General features: G+C 42.0%; 1 protein-coding gene across 1 annotated transcript in view; it reads left to right on the top strand.

Moving 5' to 3' along the window:
- The window catches only part of LOC131135469 (kinesin-1 heavy chain), a 33924-nt gene that overhangs the window by 12195 nt on the left and 4842 nt on the right, over positions 1–16887 (top strand). Inside the window, exons 3-24 of the mRNA XM_058081361.2 lie at positions 18–91; positions 162–266; positions 440–488; positions 5282–5337; positions 5432–5519; positions 5593–5717; positions 5788–5892; positions 6603–6748; positions 7497–7650; positions 9630–9812; positions 10058–10126; positions 11326–11532; positions 11656–11799; positions 13820–14011; positions 14087–14204; positions 15487–15542; positions 15634–15743; positions 15815–15916; positions 15990–16050; positions 16161–16232; positions 16421–16525; positions 16608–16824. Coding sequence (XP_057937344.2) covers positions 18–91; positions 162–266; positions 440–488; positions 5282–5337; positions 5432–5519; positions 5593–5717; positions 5788–5892; positions 6603–6748; positions 7497–7650; positions 9630–9812; positions 10058–10126; positions 11326–11532; positions 11656–11799; positions 13820–14011; positions 14087–14204; positions 15487–15542; positions 15634–15743; positions 15815–15916; positions 15990–16050; positions 16161–16232; positions 16421–16525; positions 16608–16824 — 2538 coding nt within the window. The remainder of the gene's footprint in view (positions 1–17; positions 92–161; positions 267–439; positions 489–5281; positions 5338–5431; positions 5520–5592; positions 5718–5787; positions 5893–6602; positions 6749–7496; positions 7651–9629; positions 9813–10057; positions 10127–11325; positions 11533–11655; positions 11800–13819; positions 14012–14086; positions 14205–15486; positions 15543–15633; positions 15744–15814; positions 15917–15989; positions 16051–16160; positions 16233–16420; positions 16526–16607; positions 16825–16887) is intronic.

Genomic DNA, 16887 nt, shown 5'->3' with positions numbered 1-16887 from the left:
TTTGCCTTGTCTTGTAGATGTTCTGGAAGGATACAATGGAACAATTTTTGCCTACGGCCAGACATCCTCCGGAAAGACACACACCATGGAGGTGAGGATGAAAACGTGTGGATGTAAAAGCCCTCTTTCACGGTGTTACAAGTTCAAATGTCCGTTTTCAGGGGAATCTCCATGACACAGACTCAATGGGAATCATCCCCAGGATAGTTCAGGACATCTTCAACTACATCTATTCTATGGATGAAAACCTGGAGTTTCATATCAAAGTAAGTGGAATGGAGCTCGGGGTGTTCACTGAAATGTAAATGGTCTTCTTTTGAAATTGATAAAACATAGTTCTATTTTTGTTTTCATTAGCTCGTGAAGTTTTGTCTTACTGGATGATTAACACATGGCTATTTTAATACTATTCTGTTAAATCCACATTTTCTGTTCACAGGTTTCCTATTTTGAAATTTATTTGGACAAGATCCGGGACCTTTTGGATGGTAAGTGGCTGCACGTGTACGAATGTACCAAACAATTTCCCAGACAATTGTACACCAGCTTTATTTATTTCATGCACTTGAAAAGCATAGTAATTGGCTCATTCACTATTTAAAAATAATTAAACAAGACACTACAGTCCTGGGGTCATGTACACACTGTTCATAGACTGATGTAAGTGTAGTTTTGTTGTAAATTGAATCTTGTACCTAAATGATATTATCATACCTAAATAGGGTTGGGCATCGTTTCAATTTGAGTGATTCAGATTCTTTGTTTAGATTTCGGTTTTCCATTTTTTTTCCCAGAGGTAGAGTCATAAAAGGTTTGCATAGTTGAAATGAGAGCGCTGACCAAAGTGTTTTTTTTTATGACACAAGCTTTTTATGAATGACTTATTAATTACCATGAATTTCTCACAGGGCTATTAATAACCAGTATATAAGTATCAAACCATTGAACATGAACATAAATATTTAGAAGACTCTTTACATAAAAGTACACGTTGACAAATGATTAGTATTTTTAAAAAGCCTATGACAAACAATGACACATATCCTAGTGTCTTATGATGCAGAATAGACAAAGTGTAACATAACCATGTTACTGAGGAAGTTGATGGTTTAGAATATATAGCTTTTTTAAAACCAACTCTCCACTGCAATAGTGATTTGATGGTCCCGAGTATTTCAGTATCGCATATGGTGGTATCACTGTTGCCACAGAGTCATATATCACAGAGCCATATATCAGAATGCCAACATGAAATTGACAGCAACTGAAATGAATATCCAACGTGAAGAACGAACTTCACCCACAAGTAAGGTGAATGGAGTAACACTTGACGCAGGGTCTGGTCAACTTGCTGGCTAAAGCTAGCGTTAATGTCGGGTTCCGCTGCTTCAATGTCAGCATGAGATCAACGTCATTTATTGTTTTGATTAGCCAAATGGTTGAAAGAAGTCCGGTTGGTGTCATAAACAGGGCGCACTTTGTAAACCGTCAATCTGGAGGTGTTTAATCCTGTGAGTGGTGATTCCTTGTTTGGCATGGTCTTTACACAATCCTCATTTTTTTTGCACAATTTCAGCCAAACTAGCGAGCACTGTCGCACACAGTCCAGGTTGAAATGGATGAGCCAATCACCGAACGTAGGCACCGAAAGTTTAAAAAAAAAAGAATGATTCTGGGACAATTGCAATGTCAGAACCGGTTCCAATCGTTGCTAGATGCCCAACCTTATAAATAATAATAATAATACATTTTATTTGTATAGCACTTTTCAAAATACTCAGACACTTTACAGAAGAATGGAGTTGAGTAAAAGCAAGTAAAAAGAGTAAAAGATACATTAAAATACAACGTTAATTCGTTAATACACAGCTAAAACAAGAGTAAAAGCGGGGCACAGCAGTCAGGTATAAAAAGTTAGACATTAAAAACAGATTTAAAGAGGTGGGTTTTTAGTTGTTTTTAGTTATACCCAAATGAACTCCAAAGTCACACTGTGTACACAACTCATGGATATATAAAATATAATAGTATAACACAAAATACATGAGTGAAATTAAATTGTATTGAAAAAGAACAATTCATGACTTTTGTCCCAGTATAGGGCCCTATGTTTTTTTAATATATATTTTTTTCCAGATTCCAAATGAAATTTAAATTAACCAAGCTACATGCATTTCTGAGATATGCTTTGGCTAAATTTAATGAATTCAATGTTAATTTTATAAAATGTACATTAATTAAAAGGCAAAAAAAATCATACATTTATTAGTGCAATTAATCACTAGCCATTTTTACCCAGTATTTCAGAAAGAGATGTAGCTTGGCTAACTTTTTCTATTGTGATATCAGCCTCTGCACACATTGCTACATCATCCTCAACAAACTGTAACCGTGGTATTGTTTTTGGAATGTCCGTTCCTGTGGTTAAGACGTAGTCACCAAAGCAATTCCAATTGTGTTATTAATGTATGATATGTCATATTTATGCCACTTAGAACTTGCACAACATCAGCTGGCATTGTGAGAAACAGTATGTTGTGAACACGCTCACACAGCCCGAGTGTACACAGACGGCCACACTAGCATGCTAGCTTCCATTCATGCAACACAAGGAGGAGCAGTTTTTTTTGACAACTTTTTACGTTATTTCAGATAGCGTTTTTGACATTTTTAGTTTGGGTCAACGATTACGGTAACGCAGAAATGAAATGGCCCTCCCACTTGGGACGAGTAGCTGATAGCTTTGAGCAGCCCTTTACTACACCAAGCAACCTGGAGATCCCCACAGAGATGCGGAGGATTAGAGAGCGTGAACAGCAAAAAAGACGGTATAAAGGTAGCTGTATAAAGACAGTGTCAACCATGTTTACAGTCTGTCATCATGGGCAACATGAGATAGAAGCGCTCACGGTGCTAACACGGATGCACAGAGCCTACAGTGGGGGCAGCACAGCATGGTTGTAATGAATATTGAACATTATGTTTAACTGTTTCTATATTTATTTAAAAAAGGGAATATGGCATTTTATTTCAGCAGCCATTTTGCTATAAAAAGTTCATATTTTAATATAACTCATGTTTGGCTTTGACCTTTGTTGAAACTCACTTTGTGGAAAGAATATCAGAATATATATACAGTGAAGAAAATAAGTATTTGAACACCCTGCTATTTTGCTATTTCTCCCACTTAGAAATCATGGAGGGGTCTGAAATTTTCATCGTAGGTGCATGTCCACTGTGAGAGAGATAAACTAAAAAGAAAAATCCAGAAATCACAATGCATGATTTTTTAACAATTTATTTGTGTGATACAGCTGCTAATAAGTATTTGAACACCTGAGAAAATGAATGTTAATATTTGGTACAGTAGCCTTTGTTTGCTATTACAGAGGTCAAACGTTTCCTGTAGTTTTTCACCAGGTTTGCACACACTGCAGGAGGGATCTTGGCCCACTCCTCCACACAGATCTTCTCTAGATCAGTCAGGTTTCTGGGCTGTCGCTGAGAAACACGGAGTTTGAGCTCCCTCCAAAGATTTTCGATTGGGTTCAGGTCTGGAGACTGGCTGGGCCATGCTAGAACCTTGATATGCTTCTTACGGAGCCACTCCTTGGTTTTCCTGGCTGTGTGCTTCGGGTCGTTGTCGTGTTGGAAGACCCAGCCACGACCCATCTTCAATGCTCTGACAGAGGGAAGGAGGTTGTTCCCCAAAATCTCACAATACACGGCCCCAGTCATCCTCTCTTTAATGCAGTGCACTCGTCCTGTCCCATGTGCAGAAAAACACCCCCAAAGCATGATGCTACCACCCCCATGCTTCACAGTAGGGATGGTGTTCTTCGGATTGTACTCTTCATTCTTCTTCCTCCAAACACGCTTATTGGAATTATGACCAAAAAGTTCTATTTTGGTCTCATCTGACCATAAAACTTTCTCCCATGACTCCTCTGTATCATCCAAATGGTCATATGCAAACTTAAGACGGGCCTTGACATGTGCTGGTTTAAGCACATGGGATCGTGCCATGCATGATTTCACATCATGACGTCTTAGTGTATTACCTACAGTAACCTTGGAAACGGTGGTCCCAGCTCTTTTCAGGTCATTGACCAAGTCCTGTCGTGTAGTTCTGGGCTGATTCCTCACCTTTCTTAGAATCATTGAGACCCCACGAGGTGATATCTTGCATGGGGCTCCACTCCGATTGAGATTGACCGTCATGTTTAGCTTCTTCCATTTTCTAATGATAGCTCCAACAGTGGACCTTTTTTCACCAAGCTGCTTGGTAATTGCTCCGTAGCCCTTTCCAGCCTTGTGGAGGTGTACAATTTTGTCTCTGGTGTCTTTGGACAGCTCTTTGGTCTTCGCCATGTTACAAGTTAAAGTCTTACTGATTGTATGGGGTGGACAGGTGTCTTTATGCAGCTAACGACCTCAAACAGGTGCATCTGATTCAGGATGATACATGGAGTGCAGGTGGACTTCTAATGGGCAGACTAACAGGTCTTTCAGGGTCAGAATTCTAGATGATACACAGGTGTTCAAATACTTATTTGCAGCTGTATCACACAAATAAATTGTTAAAAAATCATGCATTGTGATTTCTGGATTTTTCTTTTTAGTTTATCTCTCTCACAGTGGACATGCACCTACGATGAAAATTTCAGACCCCTCCATGATTTCTAAGTGGGAGAAATAGCAAAATAGCAGGGTGTTCAAATACTTATTTTCTTCACTGTACGTACCTACAGTACATAGCATCTACAGTGTATCCTTCATGGTGGTTGCGGCATTTCAGCAGTGTGGACTAGGCATGCGGCCAATCCGTCCATTTGCTATACCGCTTATCCTCACAAGGGTCGCGGGCATGCTGGAGACTATCCCAGTTGTCTTCGGACGAGCTGGACGAGCAGTCTAATTTCACTTTGACGCTTACACGATGCCACTACATGAGTCTGCCGCACACTGCCTTGGGAGTCATAATGGACATTACATTTTAATAAGTGAACTAAAAAGAATAAAAGTTGTCCTTGATCTCAGAGTAGTGACGTGACTATGTGTTACTCTTCTAGTCTGTATTAGTCTGTAGTATTCAACCACCTACGTATGACTGTACTACTTGCGCGTTTTTTGTGCAATAGTAATGGAGTAGCAACCACAGTGAGACTCAGAACGCTGTAAACTGACGACCAAAAATGTCAAATGATTTAACTCGCCAAAAAGGCCAAGAGATGATTAAGTGGACGTCTTTGACAAATGTTCTTTTTGTCTTTCTTACCAGTGTCAAAGACCAATCTTTCAGTTCACGAAGACAAAAACAGAGTACCCTATGTCAAGGTGAGACTGAGCCATCAGCCTACTATGTCCTACTGCTGCCTGAACCCGTTAAAAGTATGCCACTAATGCTAATCTACTGTGTCTTTGACAACAGGGCTGCACTGAGCGCTTTGTCTGCAGCCCGGAGGAGGTCATGGACACCATCGATGAGGGCAAATCCAACAGACATGTAGCGGTCACAAGTAAGACATCAGACTCTGTGAAACACTTTCTGCTGTGAAACACAATGCTGAGCTGAACGCCTCCCATCCTCAGACATGAATGAGCACAGCTCCAGGAGTCACAGTATCTTCTTGATCAACGTCAAGCAGGAGAACACTCAAACAGAGCAAAAGCTCAGCGGCAAGCTCTACCTTGTGGATCTGGCCGGAAGTGAAAAGGTACACAGCAAATGACTCGGTGAAATGACTCCTTGAGCGTGTTGCGCTAATGCATGTCTGTGATGCTCAGGTTAGTAAAACAGGAGCCGAAGGAGCTGTCCTGGACGAAGCAAAGAACATCAATAAGTCTCTGTCGTCCCTGGGGAATGTCATCTCGGCCCTGGCGGAAGGAACGGTCGGTACCTCAACTTCATCCCTCACAATAAGTGTTTGTGATAAAGTCCCAAAGACTGATAGTAATGTCCCTCCAGGTGTGTGTCTGAACCACCACCACCACCATTCATACATCCAGTGGTCTATTGGACTCTGGATAACTCATCCTCCAGCAATGTGGCCACAATTTCAGACTTTTCACTTTGATCAATGTTTATTTTGTTTGGTATACACCCTGGGTAATCAACCCCTGGTGTTACAACGAGCATGTGTACCCTTATCTTGGTCACGAATAAGCGTAGCGGTGTTGGTGTGAGGACGTAAATTATTCTGTGCTGCCACATCATTTAACATGTTAACACCGAAGAAAAGCTAATTAAAATCTGATCCATTGCTTTTGTCTGCCTCAGCACGGGTTGTGTTGTAGTCTTGCCGCCCTTCACCTAAACTTGGCCCCCCTAGCTGTCCTGCTGCCTAAGCAAATATGAGCTAATTATTTGGGCGGGTGCATCAGCCAAGTTGGTAGAATGAAAAGATCCGCTCACCTCTGACACATAATTATCATTAAAGAGGAGCAGCGTGCAAAACGTTTAGCTAGCAGGGGCTAAGCTTGTCTCAACAAGTTCTGAGGTTGAACGAGCAATTTATATGCACAACGTTTAAGATTTTAAGTGAAGGCAAGTGTAAGATCAGACTGTCACTGACACATTTGCATCTCTTGGTGTTGTCCAGGCCTACATCCCATACCGAGACAGCAAGATGACCCGTATCCTGCAGGACTCGCTGGGTGGTAACTGTCGAACCACTATTGTCATCTGCTGCTCACCTTCGTCTTACAACGAAGCTGAAACCAAATCCACCCTCATGTTTGGACAAAGGTTGGCGGGAAATTATTTTTTTTATGATTGCTCTCCAAATTAATTGTCTCACATTGTACAGTTTAGTGACAAGATGTTTGCCCCATTCCTGATTTCTTGTTTCAGATCATCAAGACAAATTTAAATATTAGTCAATGACTATACTACTGAATGCAAAATCCAAACTTACATGGCCCTGTGGGGGGTGGGCGCATCCTTAGGGAGAATGTCTTGCCATCTGTTCATGACCTCAAGCTCTAACCAACTTGGGTTCCAAAACAAACCAGCAAGTCTTCCTCTGGATATCTGAGGAAAAAACAAATGAAGACTTAGGAGTGGCCTAGCCAAACTCCTGACCTGCATCCTATTGAGATGCTATGGCATGACCTTAAAAAGGTGGTCCATGGTTAAAAAAAAAAAACACCAATGTGGCTGAATTCCAACAATTCTGCAAAGATGCCTGGGCCAAAATTCCTCCAGCGCTGTAAGAAACTGGTTGCAAGTTATCAGAAACGCTTGATTGCCGTTTTTGCTGCTTAGGGAGATCCAACCAGTAGATTCAGGGGGCAATTGATTTCTGCTCACAGATTTCACACGTTTCATTAAAAAACTGCGTTTTGTGTTCAGTGGTGGTGTCATTGACTGTTTTTAAAGTTGTTTGCTGATCTGAAACCTTTAAGTGTGACAAACGTGCAAATTAGAAATCAAGAAAGAGAACACTTTCTCATTGTCGATTATCGAAAATTGTGTAATTCTTACCCTCGTACAGAGCAAAGACCATCAAGAACACTGTCACTGTGAACATTGAGCTGACAGCAGAACAGTGGAAGCAGAAATATGAGCGGGAGAAAGAGAAGAACAAGACCCTCAGGAACACCATCACCTGGCTGGAAAATGAGCTCAACCGCTGGAGGAATGGTGAGGTTCTTCTAGACTTGTGATTGGGTTGGATAAATCAGTACTGTATATGAGTACAAGGTGCAGTCTCAATTAGGGGTTATGTTTCTGTACCTAACCCATATGTAAGGCGCACCGCACCGTATTGTAAGGCGCATGCTAAAAGAGAAAAAAAGGCAACAGAAGCAAAACGGTGAGTTAGTTGAATTTTATTTTACTATTTAACACGACACTCAACATATTTTTAATTCAAATTTTCAAGTCCTCATTTTCTGCATCTGAATTGAACAGCTGGCCAATGTCGCCATCAAACATGCCGGGTTCCCTCTCATCATTGTCGGAGTCGGTCTTGTTGCCAGGTGGCAGTTCAGCAATGATGCCAGCTTTCGCCAAAGCTGGGACAACAGTTACAGCAGATAGCTTAGCCCAAGCATCCACAATCCATTCGCATATGGTGGCGTAGCTCACCCGGCGCTGCCTCCCAGTCTTAGTCAAGTTGAGTTCGCCGTCTTTCATCCATCGCTATCACGCCACTCACAACTTGACTTTGAACACCCTGTTTCCACCAATGTGGAAACAACCTAGCCTTTTCACAGCAGCGGTGAGATGGGCGAGATGTTGTTTTGCAGCTTACTGGAAACGTGGCGTCTGTACCATATGTATTGCTTATTGTGCTCTGATTGGCTTATCACTGCCAGCGTATGTGTTAAGTCCATGTGCCAGTGGGAAATGGTCAATCAAGCAGAGCGCTTACCAAGTGGCACAACATTTTCACAGATTATGTAGAAAGTTAAAGGCTTTTAAGTGCATCTTATAGTGCAGAAAATACGCTTGGATTTCTCTGTGTGGAGTTTGCATGTTCTTCTCGTGTGTGCGTGGGTTTTCTCCGGGTACCAAGGTGACAACCTACGTGAATTTGGTCAATCTGAGTGTGAATGGTTGTTCACATAATTCACATAAGTTGATTTTTAAGGTAATGGTTTAATTTCATTTGAACATGCATCACATTACATTAGAGTGCATCCCATAATCAGTTCCCAGTTCCACATGTCCAAAAGGAGTAGGAAGAAGCAAAGCTTATTAAATCCTACCCCTCCATCTGGTACTTTTACAATCAGTAACCGTTACATTTGTTCACTTCCTGCTTTCTTAATATAATAGAAGTTATTTTATTTATTTGTTTTTGTTTTGTATTTCTTTTATTTTTTGTCACATACCGAAGTAGGAGGGGATATGAGCATCCAATGCCATAATGGGTACCATAGTAAGTGTCAATATAGTGATATATATAGCACATCATGACTGGTTCAAGACTCTTCATCCTTGTATTTAGCTATACAATACATACAAGTTGAACAGAATAGTAATTTAAATATTTGAATATAAATAAATGTAACAAATTCACCAATATGAAATAAAATCCACAACAAATTGTCATAATTATTGCAATATAGCAATAGAGAACACACAGAATGCGAAAAAAAAAACATGTTTTGAAGTCTTGATGTAATGTAATTTGATTGGCGTAACAATATTACTAATAACAATGTTGCTGTAGCTTGGTTAATATGCACGTCACATGGAAATGGAGCGTTATTGGCGCCTTTCGGGACTTTTTTATCCCCATTACGTGAATTCATACCTGCATATTTTTAGGTGTTTTTATATATTAAGAGCGACATGCGTGTTCAAAATTGTGGATGATGGGCAAAATTCCCCCTTTAAGGTCGGCTGTGAAGTTTAAAAAGTGTGTCAGTGTCTGTCAGGATGATACATTACTTACAAGGCACTACTTTGCACAATATCACCTTCAAGCTGTTGTTGCGGACGATTAATTAACACCCATGAGGCACCGATAGCTACTTTTTTCGGTCTGGTTGAGTTTACATTTGCACTGGTGCCATTAAGAGACCGAGTTTTGGTATGCATCCCTTCTACTGAATGGCTGTAATGACATTCCTGAATGCACTCAGTCATGCGTGTATTCCCAAACACCCCAGGTGAGAGTGTGCCGGTGGAAGAGCAGTTCGACAAGGAGAAGGCCAACGCAGAGGTGCTGGCCCTGGACAACATCATCAACGACAAACCTGCGTCCACGCCCAACGTGCCTGGCATCCGCCTCACCGACGTGGAGAAAGATAAGTGTGAGGCTGAGTTGTCCAAGCTCTACAAGCAGCTGGACGATAAGGTGAGGAAGAATGAGAGGAGCATTCAGAATTGACCTGTGGCTGTCATGCCTGCTTCTGCAGAGGAACATCTAAAATGAAGATAACCAATGAAGTCCATTTTCATGCTTGGAAGGAGCTTTTTTTTTTTTTTTTTGCCGTCTTGTTTTGGAATATTAATTTCTCGGCTGTCTTTGACCTCGCACCCAGGCTCATTACAACCAGCCACGCTGTGAATGCTAATGCTGTGCACGTCTGCTGTATGTAGGATGAAGAGATCAACCAGCAGAGCCAGCTGGCCGAGAAGCTGAAGCAGCAGATGCTGGATCAGGAGGAGGTGAGTCCCGCACCTTCATCCAGGGGAAAGGGGAAAAAAAAATGTCTGAGCTGGAAGACATACTGCATACAGTATTTCACACTTCTTGTCTAATTAGTGAGTGATTACTGCCAATATTGCCATTAACATTTAAAATCTAAATTATGAATATCATCTTGTCAGTCTTAGTCTCAGTAATATTGATGAGGAACATGAATCACACACGAACATATGCCGACTTATTTCCCGGCACGTTGTCACATTTAAATTTCCACTTGTCGTTGGCACATTGAATGTAGTTTATTACAGTACAAAATGCTGATTTCTGTTGTTGTCTCCCGTTTCGTCTCCAATATGCGTCTGTGGCCACGTTCCCCCCACTTGCCGTCTGCATAGTGTAGTTCAGGGGTCTCAAACTCAATTTACTTGGGGGCCACTGGAGCTCGGGTCTGGGTGAGACTGGGCTGCATCAGGTTTTCCAAAAAAAAAAACAAAAAAAACGCATTTATTAAAAACAAAAATATTTGAAAAACTTTGGTTCCAATTTTCTATAAGAAAAGCTCTGATAAAACATTCCACTGTTCTCAAATATCTTTTATTTTTCTACACAAAATAAGATGAAAAATAAATGAACAAATCAAGAATCGTCAATCAGTAATAAATAAATATAATAATAATAAAATGGCAAATAATAAAAACTTAAGAAACCACATATAGTTGGTGGGTAGACAAATTATTTTTTCCAGATTAAAATGAACAAAGCATTATTAGAGCCCTGTAGACATGACAAAACACGACTATAGTCACATTTATACTCTTTTTATTTACAACATATTGCGCAACTGCAGGGTCTTGAGACACATGCTAACTCGCAAACTAGAGAGCTAGCGACATAAACGGTAGCCTTCAAGTTATTTCCTTTAAACTTAAATAGCCAAAAACTTACCACTTCCACAGGGATAGGGAGGATAACTATTAACAGTTATTTAACCTTTAACATGAACATTAATCAAAAGTAATAATTTTTTCTGGGTACATGATACCATACAGCATCCATATCAAACTTGCGCGGGCCGCACTAACATTAAACTTTCGTATCAAGGCGGGGGCCTCAAACTAGTGTCCTGCGGGCCACATGTTTGAGACCCCTGGTGTAGTTGTTCCCAGCTGGAAACCATCTAATCTATTCAGTGTTTTGAACTCATTTCTTCTTTGGGCAGCTCCTGGCCTCTTCGCGCCGTGATCACGAGAACCTCCAGGCCGAGCTGAACCGTCTGCAGGCGGAGAACGAGGCCTCCAAGGAGGAGGTGAAGGAGGTGCTGCAGGCACTGGAGGAGCTGGCCGTCAACTATGACCAGAAGAGTCAGGAGGTGGAGGACAAGACCAAGGAGTTTGAAGTCATCAGCGAGGAGCTGAGCCAGAAGTCGGTGAGGGCAAAGACGGTCAAGAGCGCATCTGACGTCCTTGACTTCATTGATGGGAGTCACACAATTAGAAGAATACAGCTTCCTTTGTAATCCTGGTTACTTAAGTATTCCTCTTCTCTGCAGTCTATCCTGTCATCATTGGACTCTGAGCTGCAGAAACTGAAGGAGATGTCCAACCACCAGAAGAAGAGGGTCACCGAGATGATGTCATCACTGCTCAAAGATTTAGCTGAAATTGGCATTGCTGTAGGCAGCAATGATATCAAGGTAAAAATTACATTGCAGAGCGCCTTAAGCGAGGTCAGATTTCCTTTGAATCACCGATCCATGCATTCATCACATTCATCACATTCAGCATTCATCACAACCAGAATGGACTACTGCAACAGTATTCTCTACGGTACACCTTCCAAAACCCTCAACAAACTACAATATATTCACAACTCCGCTGCCCGCCTCCTCACCTCCACCCGCTCCCGTCAACACATTACCCCTGTCCTCCAAAATAGGGATCGACCGATATGTTTGTTTGGGGGGCCGATATCCATTTTTTCCCATCACCCTTAGCCGATGGCCGATTTTGCTTGGGCCGATATTTGTGGCCGATACTGCTTTTGATCCCTCAATTTACATGAAAAAAATGACAATGATAACATATTCCAGGTCTCAAGTTTAAACAAATATGTATTGAAATGTAAAAACCAAACACAGTAGCATTCAGCTTTCTTAAACACACATTTAAACGGCATTATCAACTTTAAAAGGAATAAATATTCCACCATGTGCAAAACATTTCTGTCATAATTTAAATTTATCTAGCATCGATGTGATGAGAGAGTGCACTCACATAACACGACACGTATTTAAAGTTGCATAGTTGTTCATTCTTGTTCTGCTCAACTAGTGAGAGTGCTTTTATTCGTCTGTTGCGTTGGTATGTGATGTTTTTGGGCTTTCTTGTTGTCCCACCATGACTTAAACTGTTAGGCCCAGCGATCACCCAGTGAAATGTGATGGGCTTAGTAAAGTGTTAAAAGCAAGCTAACTCTATTACTTGTGAAAACGCGCCCTTGATGTGATTCAACAGTGGGGGGCGGGGTACCGCGACTACGTGTGTTGCGGGGTCCTCTGCCTGACTGTAAATCATGTGGTGGCCGATACCGATACAAGGAAAAAACGCAAATATCGGCCCGATATATCAGCCGGCCGATGTATTGGTCGATCCTTACTCCAAAACCTCCACTGGCTTCCCGTCCCCCAACGCATTCACTTCAAAGTTCTTCTCATAACCTACAAAGCCCTCCACGATCTGACCCCCCCCCATATCTCACAGACCTCCTCCATTCACACAATCCCCAGCGTCCCCTTTGCTCCTCAGACTCCAACCTCCTGGCACTCCCCTGTAAGACCAAGCTCCGAACCTCGGGAGACAGAGCCTTCTCCATCGCTGCCCCCACCCTCTGGAACTCTTTGCCCCATTCACTCCGTACTTGCCCCGACCTTCCCAGTTTCAAAAAACAACCAAAAACCCACCTCTTTAAATCTGTTTTTAATGTCTAACTTTTTATACCTGACTGCTGTGCCCCGCTTTTACTCATGTTTTAACTGTGTATTAACCAATGAATGTTGGATTTTAACGTATCTTTTACTGTTTACTTGTTTTTATTCTACTCCATTCTTCTGTAAAGTGTCTTTGAGTATTTTGAAAAGCGCTATACCAGGGGTCGGCAACCTTTACTATGAAAAGAGCCATTTTACCCAATGCCCACTGAAGAAAAATAGCCTGGAGCCGCAAAACATATAGTATGTTTAAAACAACATTGGAGGGAATTTGGGGGTATCAAAGTAGTTCAGATAAGAAAAGACGAGTTGGAGTACTCTTGCTAGTTTTGGAGATAAACTTACATAAATGTATGTGTAAACTACTGTAAACGTAAAAACAAGTTCCCATGCCGCTGTTTTTAAATTATCTCGAATTTATTTTTTAGATTTGTAGGTAAGTATTACTTGTTTTTCTTCATGTACTGAACTGGATAGCAGTCAGAACTCACTCAGGATGCATTCATGGTCTCAGACAAAGTTGGATTTTTTAAAACTCATTACAAAAGACGTGCATTTTCCCCACTTGGGTGTTAAAAATATTCAAGCATCGCAAAGGGAGCCACAATAAAGAGGCTGAAGAGCCACATGCGGCTCTGGAGCCGCAGGTTGCTGACCCCTGCGCTATACAAATAAAATGTATTATTATTATTATCTACTCACTTTGCTCCTCACCCCCCTCCGACAGCAACACGAGGGCGGCAGCGGTCTGATCGACGAGGAGTTCACAGTGGCACGCCTGTACATCAGCAAGATGAAGTCGGAGGTGAAAACAATGGTGAAACGCTGCAAGCAGCTGGAGAGCACACAGTCTGAGAGCAACAAGAAGATCGACGAGAACGAGAAGGAGCTGGCCGCCTGCCAGCTCCGTATCTCCCAGGTCTGTACCCGATCCGGAAAATCGATCCACAATGGAGAACCTGGAACTCATGGCCAAAATATCTTGTGTTTGCAGCACGAGGCTAAAATCAAGTCCCTGACTGAGTATCTGCAGAACATTGAGCAGAAGAAGAGGCAGCTGGAAGAGAATGTGGACTCTCTAAATGAGGAGTTGGTCAAACTCAGCGCTCAGGGTACGTCACTGTTTCAACCACACTGGGAATTACGCTGCATTCGAGACTGCTAGGAAATTGGAAAATGTCATTTCTGGAGCCGATCTCAAAGTGTTAATTTGAACAAAGACAAAAAAAAATATCATGCAGCATCTTTGCTAGTCGCAATCAGGTGGTGCACTCAATTTTGTCTGAATTGCTTCACTTTCCTCCCCCAGTCCAAAAATATGCACTTTAGGTTAATTGGCCACTCCAAATTGTTTATAGCAGGGGTCTCAAACTCAATTTACTTGAGGGCCACTGGGGCTCGGGTCTGGGTGAGGCTGGGCCGCATCAGGTTTTCCAAAAAAAAACAAAACACATTTATTAAAAACAAAAAAATGTAAAAAACTTCGCTTTGGTTCCAATTTTCTACAAGAAAAGCTCTGATAAAACATTCCACTGTTCTCAAATATCATACTTTTTATTTTTCTGCACAAAATAAGATGAAAAATAAACAAATCAAGAATAAAGAAAATCAATCAATCAGTAATAAATAAATAAATATAATAATAATAATAAAACGGCAAATAATGAAAACCTAAAAAAACACATATAGTTGGTGGGTAGACAAATTATTTTTTTCAGATTAAAATGAACAAAGCATTATTAGAGCCCTGTAGACATGACAAAACATGACTATAGTCACATTTATACTCTTTTTATTTACAACATATTGCACAACTGCAGGGTCTTGAGACACATGCTAACTCGCAAACTAGAGAGCTAGCGACCTAAACGGTAGCCTTCAAGTTATTTCCTTTAAACTTAAATAGCCAAAAACTTACCACTTCCACACGGATAGGGAGCATAACTATTAACAGTTATTTAACCTTTAACATGAACATTAATCAAAAGTAATAATTTTTTCTGGGTACATGATACCATACAGCATCCATATCAAACTTGCGCGGGCCGCACTAACATTAAACTTTCATATCAAGGCGGGGGCCTCAAACTAGTGTCCTGCAGGCCACGTGTTTGAGCCCCCTGGTTTATAGGTATGAATGTGAATGTGAATGGTTGTTTGTCTATATGTGCCCTGTGATTGGCTGGCCACCAGTCCAGGGTGTACCCCGCCTCTCGCCCCAAGACAGCTGGGAGGCTAAGCGGTAGAAAATGAATGAATGAATGCTGCAATATGGGATTCATCAACAATCACTATGCACTCAATATACATTAATGCTAATTGCTCATATGACTCCAGTGTTAAGTTGTATGTATTTATTACTAAACAATGACAAGTCACCTTTGTGTTTTCCAGAGAAAGTCCATGCTATGGAGAAGGAGAATGAGATCCAGACTGCCAATGAAGTTAAGGTCTGTGGTTCAGGTTTTGCAAAGCATCTCCAGCTCCATCTTCTGAAACATCTCCAAAGACAACATGATGTTTGTGTGTGTGGCACCGCAGGAAGCCGTGGAGAAGCAGATCCACTCTCACCGCGAGGCGCACCAAAAGCAGATCAGCAGCTTGAGAGATGAACTGGACAACAAGGAGAAGCTCATCACCGAGCTGCAGGAGTACGACCGACAGGCGGCATCACTCCAACCTCGGTATTAGACATTTACTCATGCTTCACTTCCTGTTCCAGCTTGAATCAGAAGATTATGTTGGAGCAGGAGAGGCTGAGAGTTGAGCACGAGAAGCTCAAATCCACTGATCAGGAGAAGAGTCGCAAGCTGCACGAGCTCACGTACGTACCGATGTTCACAAACTGATGCACCTGTCAATCAACATCATAACTGTGATGTCCTCTCTCTTATCAGGGTGATGCAGGACAGGCGGGAGCAGGCCAGGCAGGACCTGAAAGGTCTGGAGGAGACAGTGGTGAGTTGTTCATATCCCCAACGATATAACTCCCACTTTTTTGTTAGGCTGGAATACAGCTGCACACCTCATGTTTTTCTAATTATTTTCACTTGTCTCACTTAATTAAGGCCAAGGAGTTGCAGACCCTGCATAACCTGAGGAAGCTTTTTGTCCAGGACTTGGCCACTCGAGTGAAAAAGGTGAACCATTATGTTCAATACGTCTTTGTCTAGACAGGGAGAGTCCTAAGTTCCAGTGTGAATTATTCATTTAGCCAAAAGGCAGAAACACAATTCAGTGGCTCTCTCCTGAGATTGCGTGTGTGTGTGTGTGTGTGTGTGTGCGTGCGTGTCTGCCAATGCTTATGCATTTGCTTTGTGCTGTGCAGAGTGCAGAGATGGACTCTGACGACACTGGGGGCAGCGCGGCACAAAAGCAGAAAATTTCCTTTCTTGAGAACAATCTTGAACAGCTCACCAAGGTTCACAAACAGGTACGACTTTTGTACGAAAGCGGGACGGGACATCTGCGCTCTGTCGCAATTTGAACTAAATGTCTTCTCCACACCACGACAGCTGGTGCGTGATAATGCAGACCTTCGGTGTGAGCTTCCTAAACTGGAAAAGCGCCTTCGTGCTACGGCTGAGCGGGTCAAGGCCCTGGAGTCTGCACTGAAGGAAGCCAAGGAGAACGCCGCCCGCGACCGCAAACGCTACCAGCAGGAGGTGGACCGCATCAAGGAGGCCGTCAGGGCCAAGAACATGGCCAGGAGGGGACACTCGGCCCAGATTGGTGAGTTGTAAATGTTTGGAAACGCTCATTCCTGTTAAGCTGCGGAATCGCGTCATAGTCAAG

The sequence above is a fragment of the Doryrhamphus excisus genome, linkage group LG11 (genome assembly GCF_037039965.1).
Source record: "Doryrhamphus excisus strain RoL-2023G ecotype Guam linkage group LG11, RoL_Dexc_Guam_v1.1, whole genome shotgun sequence".
In the NCBI taxonomy this organism is placed as follows: domain Eukaryota; kingdom Metazoa; phylum Chordata; class Actinopteri; order Syngnathiformes; family Syngnathidae; genus Doryrhamphus; species Doryrhamphus excisus.
Note: the sequence above shows the minus strand (reverse complement) of the source record. Positions and strands in the feature narration are given on the sequence as shown.